Source organism: Fistularia commersonii, chromosome 21 (assembly GCF_037954325.1).
Source record: "Fistularia commersonii isolate RoL2024-O1a breed Wild chromosome 21, RoL_Fcom_v1.0, whole genome shotgun sequence".
Classification (NCBI taxonomy): Eukaryota; Metazoa; Chordata; class Actinopteri; order Syngnathiformes; family Fistulariidae; genus Fistularia; species Fistularia commersonii.
This window is the reverse complement of record NC_141304.1, coordinates 7738841-7756924: the sequence shown is the minus strand read 5'-3', so window position 1 is coordinate 7756924 and position 18084 is coordinate 7738841. Positions and strand designations below refer to the sequence as shown.

The window sequence follows — 18084 nt, the reverse complement described above, 5'->3', positions numbered from 1 at the left end:
GCCTCACTGTACTGTCCATCCACGACTTTTGGTTTGGAAATACAGTAACTGTCTTTGTGGGTAGGACGGCGTCGCTGCAGAAATGAACATAAGACAAGAAAGCTCATGTGTATTCCTCGAGATCAGCGCCCTCTTTGAATACTCCCCAGTCTGTGTCGGATGACTTATCTATTACTTTTCTGAGCCTAAAATGTGAAAGAGACTCAGATGTTTTATATAATGATAACTTAAAAGGCACGATCGGAGTCGTGCTGAAATTTGTAGACTGTGCACCTGTTCATTGTCGTAGCGTATTCTCGCCAGCAGATGGCAGTATAAAACTACAAATTCGCTTGGAATTGAAAGGGCGGATAGTTTAACACAGGCACGCAGACGGAATCCGCTGCCAGGACTAATTGCAGGTGTCCACAACTGTCAATCATCATTCCAATGTTTTAATATTCTTTAATTAACTTACTATCAAAACGCATGCCCTTCTCGCTTTATTGCTTTAAGAATAGCTGTCTTAGTGAGGCGCCTGTAGGCCCCCTTGATTCCATTTTTTTATCTCATGTCTATAAAGCTTGTTTTTTTTTTTTTAATCGAGATCCAATCTTTTAACACTGAGATACAAAGATTTAAACTGAAACATTTAGAAGGGATGTTATTTCTTGCAGCCTTGAGGCTTGTAAATCGGAAACCCTGTGACGTTTTTGGATGTGTTCGGATTATAATACGGGATCGGCCGAGCGGGCGGAGTTATTAGCGTCCGTAATGTTAAGAAACGTATAATACGCGGAACTACGTGTCTTAAATCGACCACACCCCGAGATTCGCCGCAACAAATGGAGAGACGTTTGGCGCGGTCACTAGACCAGTTGCTGCTCACCGGAGAAGAGGAGCGCCAGAGAGTCACCCTGCCGCGGTCTCTCCTGATTTTATCTCTTCACCGTGTGAAATTTCACCCGAGGAAAGGACAAAGAGAAATTCAAGACTCTTCCGTGCACTGAACTTAACGGACGGTGTCGGTGTATTTGTTTCAACCGTGTTGACGACTTTGTCGTCAATTGAAGCTTGCGCTGCGCAGGCTTTGGCGGAAATACCTTGAAAATGCCTCCTATCGAAAATGAAACGGGGAAAAATGAACTCAAATCCCGAATACAGGAGCTCATTGACTCCAATCAAGTGATGGTTTTCAGCAAAAGCTATTGTCCTTATTGTTTGAAGGTAAGAGGTGTGTTTAATCTATCCGGGGGACCTTGCTTTGGCACATCGGAAACTTCTATATTCTCCCGCGAAGTACACGGGCTGGGTCTAGTTGCTGGGTCGTTCCCTCTACAAACCGCCAGCTACGTCTGGGACCGCGGAAATAACATGTTAAATCTAATTTACACAATTGAATTTAAATCAGTCTCAAGTAGTTGAAACACAATTTACAGCGTATTCGTACAGTATGTCAAAAGGAAACTCTTCACGATTCCTTACGTCTTTTATAGTTTTATTCTACCATGTTATGTAATTCATTTTAAACTTCTTACATTACTATATAAGTGCCATATATTGCCTGAGATTAGCTAAAAGCCAACGGGACATTGTGCAATAGCAGTGACATTTTACCAGAAAAACATTGCTATTTTGAGATGAATACTGGAAAAGGTGTGGTGTTTTTAATGTATTTTGATGTATTTAAAAGTAGTTAATCATCTAATCACCGTTGTTTGTCTCTTTGCAGGTGAAAGACCTATTCAAAGAACTTAAGGTCGAGTGTAACGTGGTGGAGTTGGATCTCATCGGTGAGAGAGGTGTTTTTATTCTTGGTGAAGCATAAGAGTCGTTCTTGTCTTTTCTTCCGCTAAAATATGCCCAGCATGTTATCTGTCAAAACCCCACACTAAACACAGCAATGCAAATTTGTGAACCCCTAATTGCTGTGTTTAGTTTCCCGTTTGAAAACCGAACAGCTGCTGGACCACAGTTAACACTGACAGAGGGAATAGTTGTACATATTTTTGGAGTGAATAGCTCAGCTTATATGTTCATGTGATAATAAACATTTGTCCTGTGCTATGTCAAAGTTGTATAAAAATAAGTTTCTATACACAGTTCCTCTGTTAGATTAACAGCTCTTCTATTATTCGTCTTGCGCTGTATGCTTAATTTGTAATTTACAGACCCTCATTATCATTTCGTGTTGGTCGATTCTGTCCCCCCAAACCATAGACAGAGAGGGATGTTGTGATACCCCAGAGAGAACTGTAGTCCTCCCTGCAGCAGCACAGAACATGCTGAGTCACTCACCTTCAATATCTTGGCCTCCTGCCATATCTCTGTAAACTCGTCTGTCCTACATATATTTTTCCCCAGTTTGGTTATCCTACTAACAGCAGTTTTCTGACTCACTGGTAATTAAAATTGTGACTTAATCAACATGAACAATATTGTCCTTTGTAGGAGAAAACATTAGAAGAGGACATCTCTGAGTTGTACACATGTTCAGGACAGGAGGCTGTCTATAGTGGCTTTCAATGTAGTTTATATGTCTGAGTGGAAAAATTTCACATAAAGCCTGATAAATCCAGTTCTTTTTTTTTTTTTTTTTTTAATAGACATCCTGCCATAGAATAACAATTAAATTAGGGGTCATATCCAAAACGAACCTTAGTTGAAAATAGTGCCTTGTTCGTTTCTAACGTGTCAAATAAGCAAAGGCATGATGGATACTTGGTCATCTGTTTATCAGAATGCTTTATGGGATGTTTCAGCTGTAAAATTTAAACTTGGACATATTTCTCTATTGATGGTTGTCTGTTTTCCTTTGAGCAGTTTGATATAGTAAAAATGAACATTCTAATATACACAACCATTTTTAGTTTGACAACATAAATAGTTGGGTTTTTTTTTGGCAAGTATTGAAAAAACTTTTCAAAATATACTTGCTTCAGACATGAATTTCCCAAATTAAAGTTTTAGCTTTTCTTAAACTGCATGTTATGAAAGTAGTTAGATTGAACTCATCCTATCTCAACCCCCGTGTCCAGAAAATGGAACAAACTACCAGGAGATGTTGCTTGAGATGACTGGACAAAAAACTGTTCCTAATGTCTTCATCAACAAGACACACATTGGAGGGTGTGACAAAACCATGCAGGTAAGTGTGTGCGAGATTCTGTGAGAGAGAAAGAATGAATGACTGTTGTGCTGACCTTTGAATTTTAAGGTCACATATCATGATGAATATCTGTTGAACATATTATACAAACCACTATAGTGATGTTCCTATTACCTGTTTTCCCACATGACTTGTTTTGGGAAGACTCAAAATTGAACATGTTCATTTAGCATAAAATGACATAAAAGTGCACAGTGTGCTGATCCCCCAGCAGACTTAGTTGGGCAGGTTAAGGTTTTTAGAACACATTCCTATATTTTCATTGCAAGGTAATGTTATAAGAATAAGTTCCCCACATAGGAGGGACGAGTGAGCCTGAGTTGAAAGCTCTCAATGATTTGATCACCAGTAGACACTTTAAATCATAAAAATAAGATAAATATATGTGTAAAGCATTTTTGATTGAAGTGCTATAAATTGAGTCTCCTTAAAATGGCCTTTCTCTTTCCTGCATGCAAATATACACAGACTCATATACTCATTCATGTTTTCACCCTGATGAAATCTTTGAATTTAGCTGCAACGGTTATTTTGTAGTTGATACACATAGGCCAATTGAAATAATGCGCTCATATCTTTGTTTTACTGTGGCCGGCACGTCTGTCAGTTTTCTATTTATTTTTTCGAGGAAACAGTAATTTGTTTGGGATTATCGGACCTGATGATAGGCGATAGAAATAGCCTACTATTTGAGCTTGATGGATACGTAATGAGATTGGTGCTTGTGATTGACCTTTACATTTTTTTTAAATAAATAAGTCACTGGCTGATTATTAAGATGGCGTCAGCTGTTAAATTACCTCGGCAAGCAGAGTAAAAGCTGTGGTAAGCTAGTATTTTCTTTAAAAGTGCATGTGTGTGCACACCTGTGTGTGTGTGTGTGTGTGTGTGTAGCTTCCAGCCAGCGCTTTTCACCAAAGGAGTGTAATTTAGTTTAAACTGGAACACCATCGCGCCACACATTTGCTGTATGCAAACTTCAATAACCTCTCTAATATTGTACATACTGAATCAGAAGCGCTTACACATTAAGCATTCCCCTCAAATTGTTTGTCACAGTCATGTTCAGAGTATTCTTATTTGAATTTCCAACAGTGCTTACAAAAAGTTACGTTGCATTCACACCTGAACATCAAATATCATAATACTTTATGCATATTCCCCACCTCCAGATGTCACAATGATATGTTTCAAATTGTGGGACAAATGATCAAAAAGTGAACATGCATTGACATACTGCATTAACAAGGAGGTCCAACGGAGACTGAAGGATTGACACTTTTGAACGACTTATGTGCAATGAATATGATCTCCATAAGTAAGAGCTTTAACAGTAGAATTCTGTATTACTATTTTTCACAGGCACATAAAGATGGTAGTCTGCAGCAGCTTCTCAACGGTGACAATGAAATGTACGAGTACGACTTAATTGTTATCGGAGGGGGTTCTGGAGGTCTGGCCTGTTCAAAGGTGACATTCTAATCTGCGACACATCCAGTTTTGTTTGTTGGCGCCATTAAAGTGGCTGTTACTTTGTGCAATAAAACTCGAGCTAAAGTTGTAAGGTTAATTTCCACATTTTGAGAAACCTGTTTGCCAATTTAATGTTGAAATTGTGTGTGACTCCAGGAAGCTGCTAATATGGGGAAGAAGGTCATGGTTTTAGACTATGTTGTACCGACACCAAAAGGAACCACCTGGGGTAAGAGGTTCCTACTTCACAAAGCCTTGACAGTACATGGAATTTTGATTTTGTTTGGTGCATCCACAACAGTTTTAACTTCTGTTATGTTGTCGTATTTAGGTCTTGGCGGAACATGTGTAAATGTTGGCTGCATCCCCAAGAAGCTGATGCATCAGACAGCCATGTTGGGTGTTGCCATGCAGGACGCACGCAAATATGGCTGGGAGTTTGATGAGACAGGTAAGTACTCAGGCGCCAGAAGTCAACTTTTGGTAGCATACTTCCAGAGTGACTTTTCATTTGTTTAATTTACTCCAATGGTGGGGATTGTGTGTCTGTCCACAGTGAAACACAACTGGGAGACAATGAAGAATGCTGTGAACGGCTACATTGGGTCTTTGAACTGGGGCTACAGGGTTGCTCTGAGAGACAAGAAAGTCAGCTATGTCAATGCTTATGCTGAGTTCATTGAACCACACAAAATCAAGGTAGGTGAATTTTGATATTACTTGTACAATTTAAGGGTTATGCAAGCTGACTCTTATTAGTTGTCAACCAAAGGTACATCAGTAATTGAATGAGTGTGGTTTTTATCCAAATTTCACTATGTCCAGTTACTGTTTGGTATTTTGTTCTCTTGATAAACACCAGAAATGCTAGGCTTATAGAACACTGCATATAATAACTGCGATGTTGTTCACAATGTTCGTAGCATTTTTCATTAATGTGCTTGTTTATGTCATCATATAAAGGTCATATAATAAGAATATTTGCAAACTGGAAATTAATGATTAACTATTTTAGATTGTTCTGAAAAAAATAAAAATTGCAGAATTTTACATTCATCATCTTAGTCTGGTTTAAAATTGTTCCCCTGAGGCACTACAAAATTCAGTTTGTACATCACCTTCATAGAATTGTCTGGGTATAAAAATTTCTGTAATTTACAAATTATATGTTTTCACGCAGTGTTTTACTGGGTAAGGTTTCCATTCCATAACTTGCCACTAGCCTTTCATCATTGACCTGTGTTCATTCTCATGTAGCAGTCTTGTTTTTGTCAGCAAATGAATCCTTGGAATGTGCTATTTTTTCCTTGTAGTTTGCATGACCGTGCCGGTACCTGAACATCAAGCCAGAATATCTTTGGTATCACTGGCGAGACTGCTGGAGATTGTTGCTTTTTTCCTGTTCTTGCAGGCCACGAACAAACGAGGGAAGGAGACAATACACACAGCTGCAAAATTTGTCTTGGCAACAGGGGAGAGGCCACGCTACTTGGGCATTCCCGGAGACAAAGAGTTCTGCATCACCAGGTGAGTTTATAAACCATAGTGTTGGGACTTGTCTAACCATCTGCTTTGATGCGAGAAGCCCCATCCAGAGCTGAATCGCAGAGCTTGCTTATCAAAGTAGCATTATCATTTTTTAATAGGGTTCATCACCATTAATGCTGCAACTCTTTGTGGAGCTGTTAAATATTTAGGCAAACTGGTTACATTTCCTTCATCTTGGCTGCTTTGATTTAAATTTTATTTCATGTAAGATAAAACTCTAAGGACTAATTCCTTGTACTTGTTGAACTTGTAAGATTTACAAGTAAGCATATTAATGTTTGACATACGGTTTTTATCCTACCTGCTGCATAGAACTAGAACAAAATCTACACTGGCAGAGAGACAGTAATATTTGTTCATAAATTCATGTGATCAGTTGAATTTTCTGAATAGTGTTTGTATACATATATAGAACTTTGAAGTGACTTTAAATACAAAATACATTTGTAGTCAAGTTTCTGTTAGAGAGCAGGGTTATCTTAGGCTTGAGGTCCATGTGTATGTCCAAGAGTGATGATATCATTGTCTTGGGAGAAATGTTCTGTCAGTAGATTGTTTTAGATGTTGAAAAGTAAAGTGTACAACATCATTTAACTGGTGATAAAACACACTCAAAAAGAATTGCTTTGTAACACTTAAGAGTCCCAAGTTGAACCTGAAGTTCCCTCCCTTTACAGTAATCCACTGATCCTGCTTCATAATACTGTCCCTGTTGTCTCAGTGATTATGCTGCTGCTTCAGACGGTGTCATGTTTCTGATTTCTAGCCTCAAGTAATTAAACCAAAATGTGATTTTGTGAAATAAGAGACAACTCCTGAGTCCTCCTGAATGAAAGACATCCTCCTTTTGTGGTTGTCATTTCTCAGATATGCCTTTCATTTGAATGAATGTGAATTTATTAATAGATATTCAGTTTTTAACGCAGTCCCACATGCAAAAACTAATTTATGTTTTTGGTCAATCAGTGATGACCTCTTCTCATTGCCATACTGTCCGGGAAAGACCCTTGTGATTGGGGCATCCTATGTGGCTCTTGAGTGTGGGGGCTTCCTTGCCGGCTTGGGTCTTGATGTATCTGTCATGGTCCGGTCCATTCTGCTGAGGGGCTTCGACCAGGAAATGGCCAACCGTGCTGGTGATCATATGGAGGAACATGGCATCAAATTCCTCCGCAAATTTGTCCCTGTGAAGGTGAGTGCAAACTCATTACTGAATACCTAGGATGTGAAATTGCCTGTTGAGTTTCAGGAAGGCCCTCAACAAAATTGAAGAAACATATTCATTTAGAGACTGGTCAAAGTTTTTGTGTGTAATTGTATGTATATCCAATAGATTTTACCACCGCCAGCAGATAATATTCTGAGACCTTCAGACTGCATGTGTTTATAAACAGTCTATTTGGGTTATGAATTATGAAGTATTATGGTTTAATACTAAAATGAAAACCCATTTTCCTTTGTGGCTGTGTGGTGTCTGTGTGTCAGGTGGAGGAGCTGGAAGCAGGCACTCCTGGCAGGCTGAAAGTGACAGCCAAGTCCACAGAAACCGATGAGGTCCTCGAGGAAGAGTTCAACACTGTACGTACAGATCTGTTACTTTGCCAGGAAATAAAACAAAAGCAATATTTACTGACAATCTTACTTAGACTCAATTAGTTCAGTAAACTGAGTTTAAGTGGTGTAAACAAATAGCATTCTCTTTAGAATAAGTTTGGTTGCACGAGTGGTGATGAAATTTGATGAGATTGTGAGGATATTCATTCATACTTCAAAAGCAGAAGAAAACTGTTTTCTACTACCGGTATATTTTTTTGGTAAAATTTATAAAAGCATGGATGGATTTTAAAAGATGTAGCTACGCTTGCAAAAAATTAACAATGTTTACTTACTTAATTACACTTGAACACAGCAGGTTTATTAGAATTAGTTCAACTGAATCAAAGAAAAGTGTTAAAAAAATTCTGGAGTAGATGTTAACTTGTTTTTGATTTCACTTTAATGACACAAGGGGTAAAAGCTTTTTCTTGTTTTTTTGGTTTTTTTTCCCCTTCAATTTTTTATTATTTATTTATTTTTTATTTATCTATATATTTTTGTAATTTTTTTTTCCAACGATAATAGATTGTATATATTAAAAATCTCAAGTTTTAAATGGTCATTTGAGACAAGTGTTCTACCACACTGTATTTCAGTACACTTTAATTTTCTGTCTTTTGCACAGTGGCTACATGAAAAACATAAATTTTGAGGTTATGAAATATTAAGTGTTGCTTATAAAATCGCATGCAATTCATGATTAGGTACTTCACTGTCTAATTTCATTTGTGGAATTTTTGTAGCTGTTCCAGCATAACTGCATGATCGCATTGTAGAATTGCTGTAGCTGTTCCAGCTTGAGTGCATGATTGACCGGAGGAAGGGGTTTCCTCCTTTTGATTTGTCTCAGGTATTGATCGCAGTGGGCCGGGATGCGTGCACAGACAAGATCGGGCTAGAAAAAATCGGGGTCAAAGTCAATCCCAAGTAAGTTTAGTATCTCATATCTTTTCTCTTCTTTAAGCTTTGCTTTTGTGATAAGTGGTGGCCTGTGCCTTTAAGATCAGCATTACAGTCATGGTGACTCAGCATTTGTGGCTGTCCCCTGGCTCTGCAGGGCGGTGTGTGCAAGTCATTAATAAGATGACAAAGATTGTATGCAGCAACTCAACAGGTTTTGAACAGAAGAAATTAAAATAATTGAAAATAAGCTCACCATATTTGGTTATGTTCCACTTGTTGCCTTTTTAGGCTCTTAAGTAACAATTTCGAAAAATCTCATCTCAAAACAAATATAATACACAAATATTTAAGATGGTTTTTACTCTTCTCTGTTTTGATGTAGTCTACCCAGAGATTGTGAATGAATTGTTCATAACACAAGGTCAGCAGGGATTAAGTTAGCTTGTGGTAAGCCCTAAAAAGATCTTTGAGTCATATGCCATAGTCTCATGACCATAGTAACATTCTGAAGAAGCCGGCATGCAGCAGTCAGGGGCCATTGGCAGGTTTCTTTGTTCTGAACATACACAGATTGCTATAAACATGATTCCAGCTGCAGCAGCAGACTCTTGATACATCCTCAGTGAAATCTTGAATGCTTGAACAGCAATTTTCTTATTTTGAGATAACAAGAATATGGTTTTTGAAGTTCTAGGTCTGTTTTTCAGAGAATATCTATGATCATTTTACACAAGTCTACATAGCACATCAAATTCAAATTTGATCACTTTTATCCTGGCAAAACCTAATTTTCTGCAAAATGCAACTGAACTCGAACTCACTGTGTCTTTGTCAGTGACTTCTACAATTCAGATGAGTTCTTCTGATGTCTTCTCAAAACTCTTATATAGGTCTAAAATCAGATAGTTCCCAAATTTGACTGTGTGAATGTCTACTGTATTTGGATTTTTCAACAGTGTTTAGTGTTTCAAATGTATGCTTCACAAACAGTTGTTTTCACAGCAGCTTAAGTATATTCATGAAGAATGGGGTATCAGTAGTACCAAACAAAATATGAATATTTCACTCGACAACAGCAGCTGAAAGAGGCAGTGTCCCTGAATAGAAATGTACTAAGTACTATGCCTGGATCCTGTTCAGACTTCCAGTAGAACTTTCACAGCCCTGAGGAGGAAGCTGTTTCTCACTCTCTTTGCCCTCTTGACCTGATGGCCCTCATAATGTTATGTAGACCTACTGTTGGTCTCTGCTGTCTTGGTTTGTTTGTTTGCAATGCTTTTAGCCCCCTGTAATTTAAAAAGCATAGGTAAAAATACATGAATAAAATTTTACAGAATTTTCAGTTCCTAATTAAAACTCAATTGTTCAATAAAACCCCTGTGGAAAAATGGGGAAAGAAACATTTTATAATACAGTGAAGACAACATAAATTACTCTTTAATTAGAAACAACAGTTATATGCATAAGAATATCCAGACTAATTTTAATTTCAATTACATTCTCAATAAAAGTAGATTTCTAAATTTCTTTTAACATAATGCATAGTTCCATTTGACAAAAATATCTGTTCTCTGACAAAAATGGGGTTTTCTTTTTTCTGTGGTCACTGATCACTCACAATCACCCTCTAGGAATGGAAAAATTCCAGTCAATGATGAAGAGCAGACCAATATCCCTTATGTCTATGCCATCGGGGACATTTTGGAGGGGAAGTGGGAATTGACCCCGGTTGCCATCCAGGCTGGAAAGCTGCTGGCACGCCGCCTTTATGCCGGCTCAACAACAAAGGTAAGCATCTGTCAAAGAACATTCTGTATTAACATTGTAACAACAGTGACATTCTGTGCCCTCTTAGTTAAATGATTAAATATCTGCCACTTGCAGTCTGATGACATCTGATTTCAGATCTGTATTTGATAACTGGCATGAAACTTACCCCCCCCCCCCCCCCCCACACACACACACAGTTAATTTAGCCTAACAAAACAATATACTACAGAAACCTCAATTAATGGAAAGATTTGCTTTTTTGATTTGATTTGACTTTTTTGTTGGGCTTTTGTTTTGTGTTTATAGTGTGATTACATCAACGTTCCCACAACCGTCTTCACTCCACTGGAGTACGGCTCATGTGGTCTATCTGAGGACAGAGCCACTGAGCTCTATGGGCAAGACAACATCGAGGTAAGACACCGACACACACACACACACACACACACACACACACACACACACACACACACACACACACATGCCTTAATTACTTTAAACTTTCTGAGAGTAAATACCACACAAATGTGTGTCATTGTGCATATAAATTGAACAATTAGCTAATCATCCTTTGTCAACTTTAAAGGCTTATTGGGTTGTCAGCGAAATGTGTTGCTTCTTTTTTTATTTTTTATTTTTTTGAAATATACTTATTTTAATGTTCGTGTGTATGTGTGTCTACGGTTAGGTGTACCACAGTTTATTCTGGCCTCTGGAGTTCACGCTTCCTGGAAGGGATAACAACAAATGCTACGCCAAGATCATCTGTAACAAACTGGACAATGTAAGACTCACAAGATTATCTTAAACAATATCATAAGCTATATACTCTCAAAAGTAATCTTATATAATTAGCACAATTGCTCTATTTAATAAAGAATTAAATGGTTAACTCCTGCTGGTTCCTTAGATTCTTTAATTTTACTTGATAAGGAACCATAAATGGTTTGTTTTGTTTTCTGTTTCTTTTATCTTAATTTAACCAAAAAAGAGGAAGTCTCATCCTCCTTTTTCCTCTGTTTTGATTGCGATAGGTTTTGTATTTTTTTTTTATTTGTTGGCCATCCTACTGTTAAAGTTATTCAAAATGCACACAGATGTAATGAGTAAGGAGTCCATTCTTTTGGAAGGAATAGGGGATAGAGTCAGAGGAAATAAGCATTATATTTCCCATCATCGTTCTTGGTCATGATGAGTCATAGATGTGAATGGTTTTCGCAAAACTAGTAGCATTTGTGGTATTTTCACATTCCCACACTGTAGGACAGGGTCATTGGCTTCCACTACCTGGGTCCAAATGCCGGGGAGGTAACACAAGGCTTCAGTGCTGCCATGAAATGCGGCATCACCAAAGAGCAGCTGGATAGCACAGTCGGCATCCACCCCACCTGTGCTGAGGTAAGAGTTTTGCTACATTCAGTGGTGTTTTGCATCTGATTTGTGTAACAAAGTTAGTTCCATAATGTTTCAGTAGAAGTAAAAAGGGAGTGAATTCAAGAGAAGATATAACAAGTTTTACACTAGTACGATCATTCAAAAGCTATATCTCTAGCTTTGCTAAACCAGGAACCTTTTTCTCCTAATGGAATGAGATTCACTCTCAGGAATTAATTCTTGCATTCTCAGTTGTCATTGTTATTCTTCCCTGGACCTGGTGCCACCTGACACATCAGATTACAACGCGGCAGCTGAGCCCTTAATGTGTTTATTCATATACAATTTATCATCTCACGATTAAGCTGAATTGACGCTTTCCTATTGTCTTGGTAAAACATTCAAAGAACATGTCAGCCCAAAGACGAGGTCCGCTGGTTCATTATGTTAATATATTACTGTCATAATTGCAACCATTAAGCTAGAGGGTCTCTTAATGTACAGGGAAGGGATTTTCCATGGAAATTAGTTTGTCAATTTTTACTTAACTCTGTACAAATAGAGGTATTAGTCATTCCTCAGCGATAACCCCAACTAAGTATTTGAATTTGTCTTTTTAAAAATAACTGCTCTGATTGTGTTTTAAGTATATGTGCTTACACTGTTCGAAAATGCATTTTTTATGATCCTGCTGAACATTTGATCAGTACCTGCTAACCCCAGATTGAGCAGAGAAGTCAGGTTATTTAAAACACTTGATAAACCATTGTTGCAGACAAAAGAAGTCTGGCTTATTGTTGGGCAATAATAAAACTACACTAAATGTCCTGGTTAAAAAAAAAGAAAGGAAATAACTTGTTTCTGCTCCTCCTCACAGGTGTTTACCACTCTGGAAGTGACGAAGAGCTCGGGTGGAGACATCAGCCAACCTGGCTGCTGAGGTTAAACCCTGCTCGTTTAGCAGGTTGCTCTCACACTAAACACACCTTTTCCTCCCTCCTCCTCTGGCTTTAGTTCAGTTTACAGAACGGTCTTTTCACTGCGACCGGTATCTGAGCACTTGACCGGCAAGAGCTAAGGCCGGATGGGGGGGAAGCCAGAGTTTGTTTGCTCTGGTTTTGGTATTATAGTGAGGGCATCCTGCTGAACAGCGGGGTTACTCTGCTGATGTTTCTACTGGGCACCACCAGTGTGTCTTTCTCAGAGGAGCACTAACACATGCACCAGTGCTGATTGTGTGTGTCAGGGCTGTTTGTGACGTCCTAGCCCGTAACCCAACACTGTGGTGGGCCAGGATTGATATCCCTCTGCGAAAGCACCATAATGAGGTCCAAAAGCTTCGTCCAACCCCTACTTTCTCTCCCCACCCCCATATATCTTTAGATACAGACTGCAATTGACTTTAGCGAGACAAGTTAATATGGACAAATGAGAACGATGCACAGCTCTGAACACTGGTCTAATTTGTGGTGACAGTTTATTTAATCAGGTGTGTATTTTTGTGTTGGCTGAATGTCATCTTGTCTCTTGTCTAGAGCCCCTCACATGGGCTGGAGTGCGTTTGCCTGTCAGTATTTGTTCACTCTCAAGGAACCAGGGTCATTTCCCTTGAACAAAACACTGAAATGGCAGAGTACAGGCTTATTATTCTACTCAAGTCGAAAGCCGCAGATAAATTTACGTTTCATTCCTCTGGTTTCTGCATCAAAGCATTTTCAGTCTGTGTTAAATGGGAAAATACAGCCTGAATTGTACTCCAATGATGTGTTTATAAACATTTTAAAATTTGTAATCAGTTAATTTAATGCTTGTCTGTTGGATCCTGCGGTTTTGCCTCCTCATACATTTTATATACTCACCTGCCGATTTTGTAAAATGCACCTTGTAAAAGTAATGTGTAATATAATACCCCTGTATTGAATCTTCATGATAAAAGCTAAGCATATTGATGGACTCTTAAATTTGGTTTCGCAATAAACTGGCAGATTTCTGTGTGTACAAAAGAACTCCACCTTCACAAGGACGGTGTTCCTACTCCTGTCAATGTGTTCTCAGCATCTGTATAAATGGATTGTTTGTTGGTGTCAAACCACTGTGGACTACATCTCATTTGATTTAATAAAGAATCTTTTCACCTCATTTTTTTTTGTCAGATTTCACATTTTTTTATCAGTTGAGTGTTTTTGAATGTAATAAATGTGTTACGACCTTTTTCTAGCCAATTATATCTCATCCTAAGCAAATAATGACATATGACAACTGATTTAATTGTAATAATCAGCTATTTTGGTACCTTTTCAAAATATTAAAAAGGTACCAATATATTAAACATTGTCTGTCTTTCGTACACACACACAGTTTAAGCAAAACATAATTAAAATCAAATTGTTGCCTCATATTTTTTACCAAACAAAAACAAGATTTTAAGAGTTATGGCGAAGTAAAAAAAAAAAACAGAAAAAAAACAGAACTTCCAGTTCTACAGAAGGGCACTAAAATGTCAACCGCCGTTTTTGGCAACACAGGAAGTGACATTTCATGAATCGTCCAATTGCTAAAAATTGCAAGTCACGATTCGTCAGCGGGGCAGGTCGCACGTATAGGCGTTCACCCAGAATCCGACATCGAACCAAGAAACAATTTTCAGTTCTATCCTGCCTGTTTTTGACTTACATCACTTTTGCCACCATGGTTATAGTGACCTGTTAATGAAACAAAGCCCATCAATGCCGCTTTACTTTTCCGCTCCCCAATGTCGATTCATGACGTAATAGTGACGCAATTGCACGCTTGCGCAAGCATTTACGTATTGAAACCTGTTTTCTAGTTCTTCTTTAGTAAATTTGTAAAGGAAAGGTAATGTGAAATATCTATCGTAATGCTCACTTAATAACCAGCAATCCACAAAACCTGAGAAAATTGATTATATTTCTCAGTATTTTGTTTCTCGATTCGTGTTTAAATTAAGGGGAAAACAGTAATTTACATTTATAGTAATCAAATTATTACCTTTCAAAATAAAAAAAAATCATAAATGAATTCTTTTCCAAAAAGTAATGTTGGGTTTTAGTCAGGGAAACACCCGGGTGACGGTAAAACAACCCCCAGAAACCTCCAAACCACACAGAAAACAAGCATCAACATAAACTCCAATAGTCGTGACACGCAAGTGATTGAACATGTTCTGAAAACTGTAAGACAAAAACACAAGAAATAAATTCAAGATGTAAAGGTTCCGATATTTAACCTTAATGAAGTTAGAAAAGCTTAAAAGTCAACAGAAGATTACTCAAAACCCAGCATGACTCTACTTAAGGAAAAAAAAACTTTCAAAATTAGCTAAAATTACATCAAAATGCATGTAAATTAACTGATGAATAAAAAATAAGTGAATAATTATCATTTAATGAATAAGGTCTTCTGAGGGAGGTTGTTTATCCTCACATCCCAGCTGCCATTCATCAAGAGATGAAGTGTGTGTGTGTGTGTGTGCGTGTGTGTGGGTGTGTGTGTGTGTGTGTGTGGGTGTGTGTGCCCACTCCATTGACATGCTCAGTCTTTTCAGGTGAGCAGATCAGAGGCTGTGCAGGAAGAATAGTTGTGTTTGTCCATGTTGCTGTGAGACTATTCAGGCTCCTCCACTGGCGGCCTGGATCAGTTGTTTACGATGGAGTGAAAGCCTTTTGTTTGCATACTTCAGAAAATCACCTGCACAGGTTGCCATGACACCTCTGGCTTTGATGAGTTTTTATACAGTTAGATACTCGTTTTATTATCGACCAATTATGCTCAATTGCAGCTCAGGAACTGGTTTTTGTCATTCGCATTTGTTAATATAATGTTTCCCTAGGCTATTAAAAGACGTCAGCCCACTGGTTCATCAGGCCCATGCAACTTTTTTTTTTCTTGTCATTGGTAAAATCCTCAAAATAAGCATATAAAAACCTGCAGTTTCAATTATTTGAACAATTACATTTGATTCATCTTTTTTCTGAAGTGCCAGATAGATGATTTTCTTTTTCTATTTTGGCCTTTTTGGTATAATTTCTCCTTTTTTCTTCTTTTTTGAGGCGGAGCTAAGTATGTAAATGTAAAAAAAATAAGTAAATGATTGATTACTTTAAAAAAAAGGTAATTAAAAAAAAGGGTAGGAACATGTTATAAGTTTGAGATAGTTTCGTTGTTGTTTTGGGAGATATGTTCATGTGGAACTGCTATACTGTGGGTCTGTGCCCAAGACAGTCTTAATACCATAAGATATCTAACATGTTTAGGACAGAGTTCAGGATTAAGTGTCCTGAAAAGCCTTAATGTTTCCAAAAGGGAATCCAAATCCTTGAAAACTCTTTTATGTGTGAATGTGTTTGTATATCACTATGACTTGCTGATTTCAACACACTTATCATGGTTGATCTGAAGAGACATAATGAAACTGACACGATGACTCAGGATTTCCTCCTTATTGTTCTTGCTAGAAATCATTAACATCCATCGAATACAATTTAAATCAGGAAAAGTCCATGTTGAAGAAGTTTTTGAAAACATTTTTTTTTATAATATGTATGTAATATACAAACATGATAACATTATCTTTGCCTGTGTTTAGTTTATTCACCTGCACATTTGGTTTCCTGTGAGAATGAGAAACTTCTAAATTACGGAAATCTTGTATTTGTCACACTAGACAAGTAATATTTTGTTTCATATTGTTTCTTTTGTAGAAATGCTGTATGTTGTTTTTTATCACTTGAGATGAGATGTATTTCTTAGTATCGGAGCCTTTTTTTCAGTTTCTTTGTTATTTGGTTATAACAGCAATCTAGAAATAACGCTAAAAATGGGACATTCTAAAATAAATATAAGAAGGTCTTTGAAAAAGAACTAAAACAAATCGAATTGAAAACAGGACATCCATAAATTATCAAAAAGCACACATTCTGAGTATTATTTAATCATCCCTCATATCATATTTAAACTACAATTCATAAATAGGCTAATTATATTATAGATTTTGTATCAGGAAGAGAACTGCAGAGAATTAGCTGGGAAGAGATAGGGAATTGCATTACGAAATTATGCCACTAGAGGGCAGTACAGTCCCAAAAATGTCAACATTCCATCATGGCATTGAATGATGAGGTACTTCTTCGCTCACAGTGTAACTTTTAACAAATGAGTCTTAAATCACACATGCTCATTGCTTTTTCAGAAAATCTCAGTCCACGTCCATCCATTGATTATATGAATGTATTTTAAAATAATGTTATAATTAAACTTCTGTGTCATAGTGAATAGAAATTTAAAAAGTACGTGTGCAGTAGTCAAATATCATTGAAGTCCATTATTGTTGCATTATCAATTAAAATTCAATCATGCATCAGCAATATTTCATCCAAACCAGTGTTCACTTTCACAACAAAAATCATGCAGACATTCCTGACAGCTCTCCTCACAGGGTCTTACACTTTTAACAAAACTTGTGAAGAAATGCAGTACAATCACCACGTGAAGATTAGATGCACTGTAGTAAATTAATTGAACAAGCAAATGGAAATATCCCAAAACATCCAAAATACTGAGCCTCTTGTCCACAGTGCTCCTCCATTTCCTCTTTAAATTCATATTTTGGAGTCTGGAAGAATCTTATGTTTGGTTTTATGTTTTTTCTAAAGTCCTTCTCAACCTGCAGGAATCATGGGAGCCACTCACTCATACACACATCTGCCAGCAGCTGACTACCAGGCAGGCTGACATGTCAACGTTAACTGTAGGAAGACAAACTTGGTGGGCAGAGGGGGCACAACTCCTACTTTCTTCTGTTTATCCTCTACTGACAGGTGTATTTAACATTTTTCCAGAAATTATTAATTCATTTATATCCTATATCACTTATCCTGCACTCAGTGCCACAGTGGGGCTGGAGCCCAACCCGGATGGCATTTGGTGAGAGGTAGGGTTAACCCCCAGACTGGTTGCTGATTGATCACAGGGCCACATTTAGATCATACACATCCAGACAATCTAGGGTCTCCAATGAAACCCTTGCATATTATTTGGACTATGGGAGGAAACCAGAGAACCCAGGAGAAACCCACACAGACACAGGGAGAACTTGCAAGCTACAAACAGAGGCCCACAGCCAGAATCCACATAGAGACTAACCCTTGCGTTATGGTGATGCCCTCTTCAGAAATTATCTTTTTTGAGGGGCTTTGTAACTTTGCCAGAATTTACCAAATTATGAGCATGAATTTACTTAAAAAACATGAAAT

The 18084-nt window shown here is 37.7% G+C and overlaps 1 protein-coding gene across 1 annotated transcript; it reads left to right on the top strand.

Annotated features, from left to right (window-relative positions):
* Nucleotides 1–849: 849 nt before the first annotated feature.
* On the top strand, nucleotides 850–13951 carry txnrd3 (thioredoxin reductase 3). Its single transcript, XM_086169049.1, has 16 exons — nucleotides 850–1206; nucleotides 1712–1772; nucleotides 3018–3127; nucleotides 4511–4618; nucleotides 4778–4850; nucleotides 4953–5072; nucleotides 5178–5320; nucleotides 6033–6148; nucleotides 7136–7361; nucleotides 7655–7747; nucleotides 8616–8692; nucleotides 10300–10456; nucleotides 10745–10852; nucleotides 11127–11222; nucleotides 11702–11836; nucleotides 12690–13951. The coding sequence occupies exons 1-16, from the start codon at nucleotides 1090–1092 to the stop codon at nucleotides 12756–12758; spliced, it is 1809 nt and encodes a 602-aa protein (XP_086025175.1). The 5' UTR covers nucleotides 850–1089; the 3' UTR covers nucleotides 12759–13951.
* Nucleotides 13952–18084: the final 4133 nt, after the last annotated feature.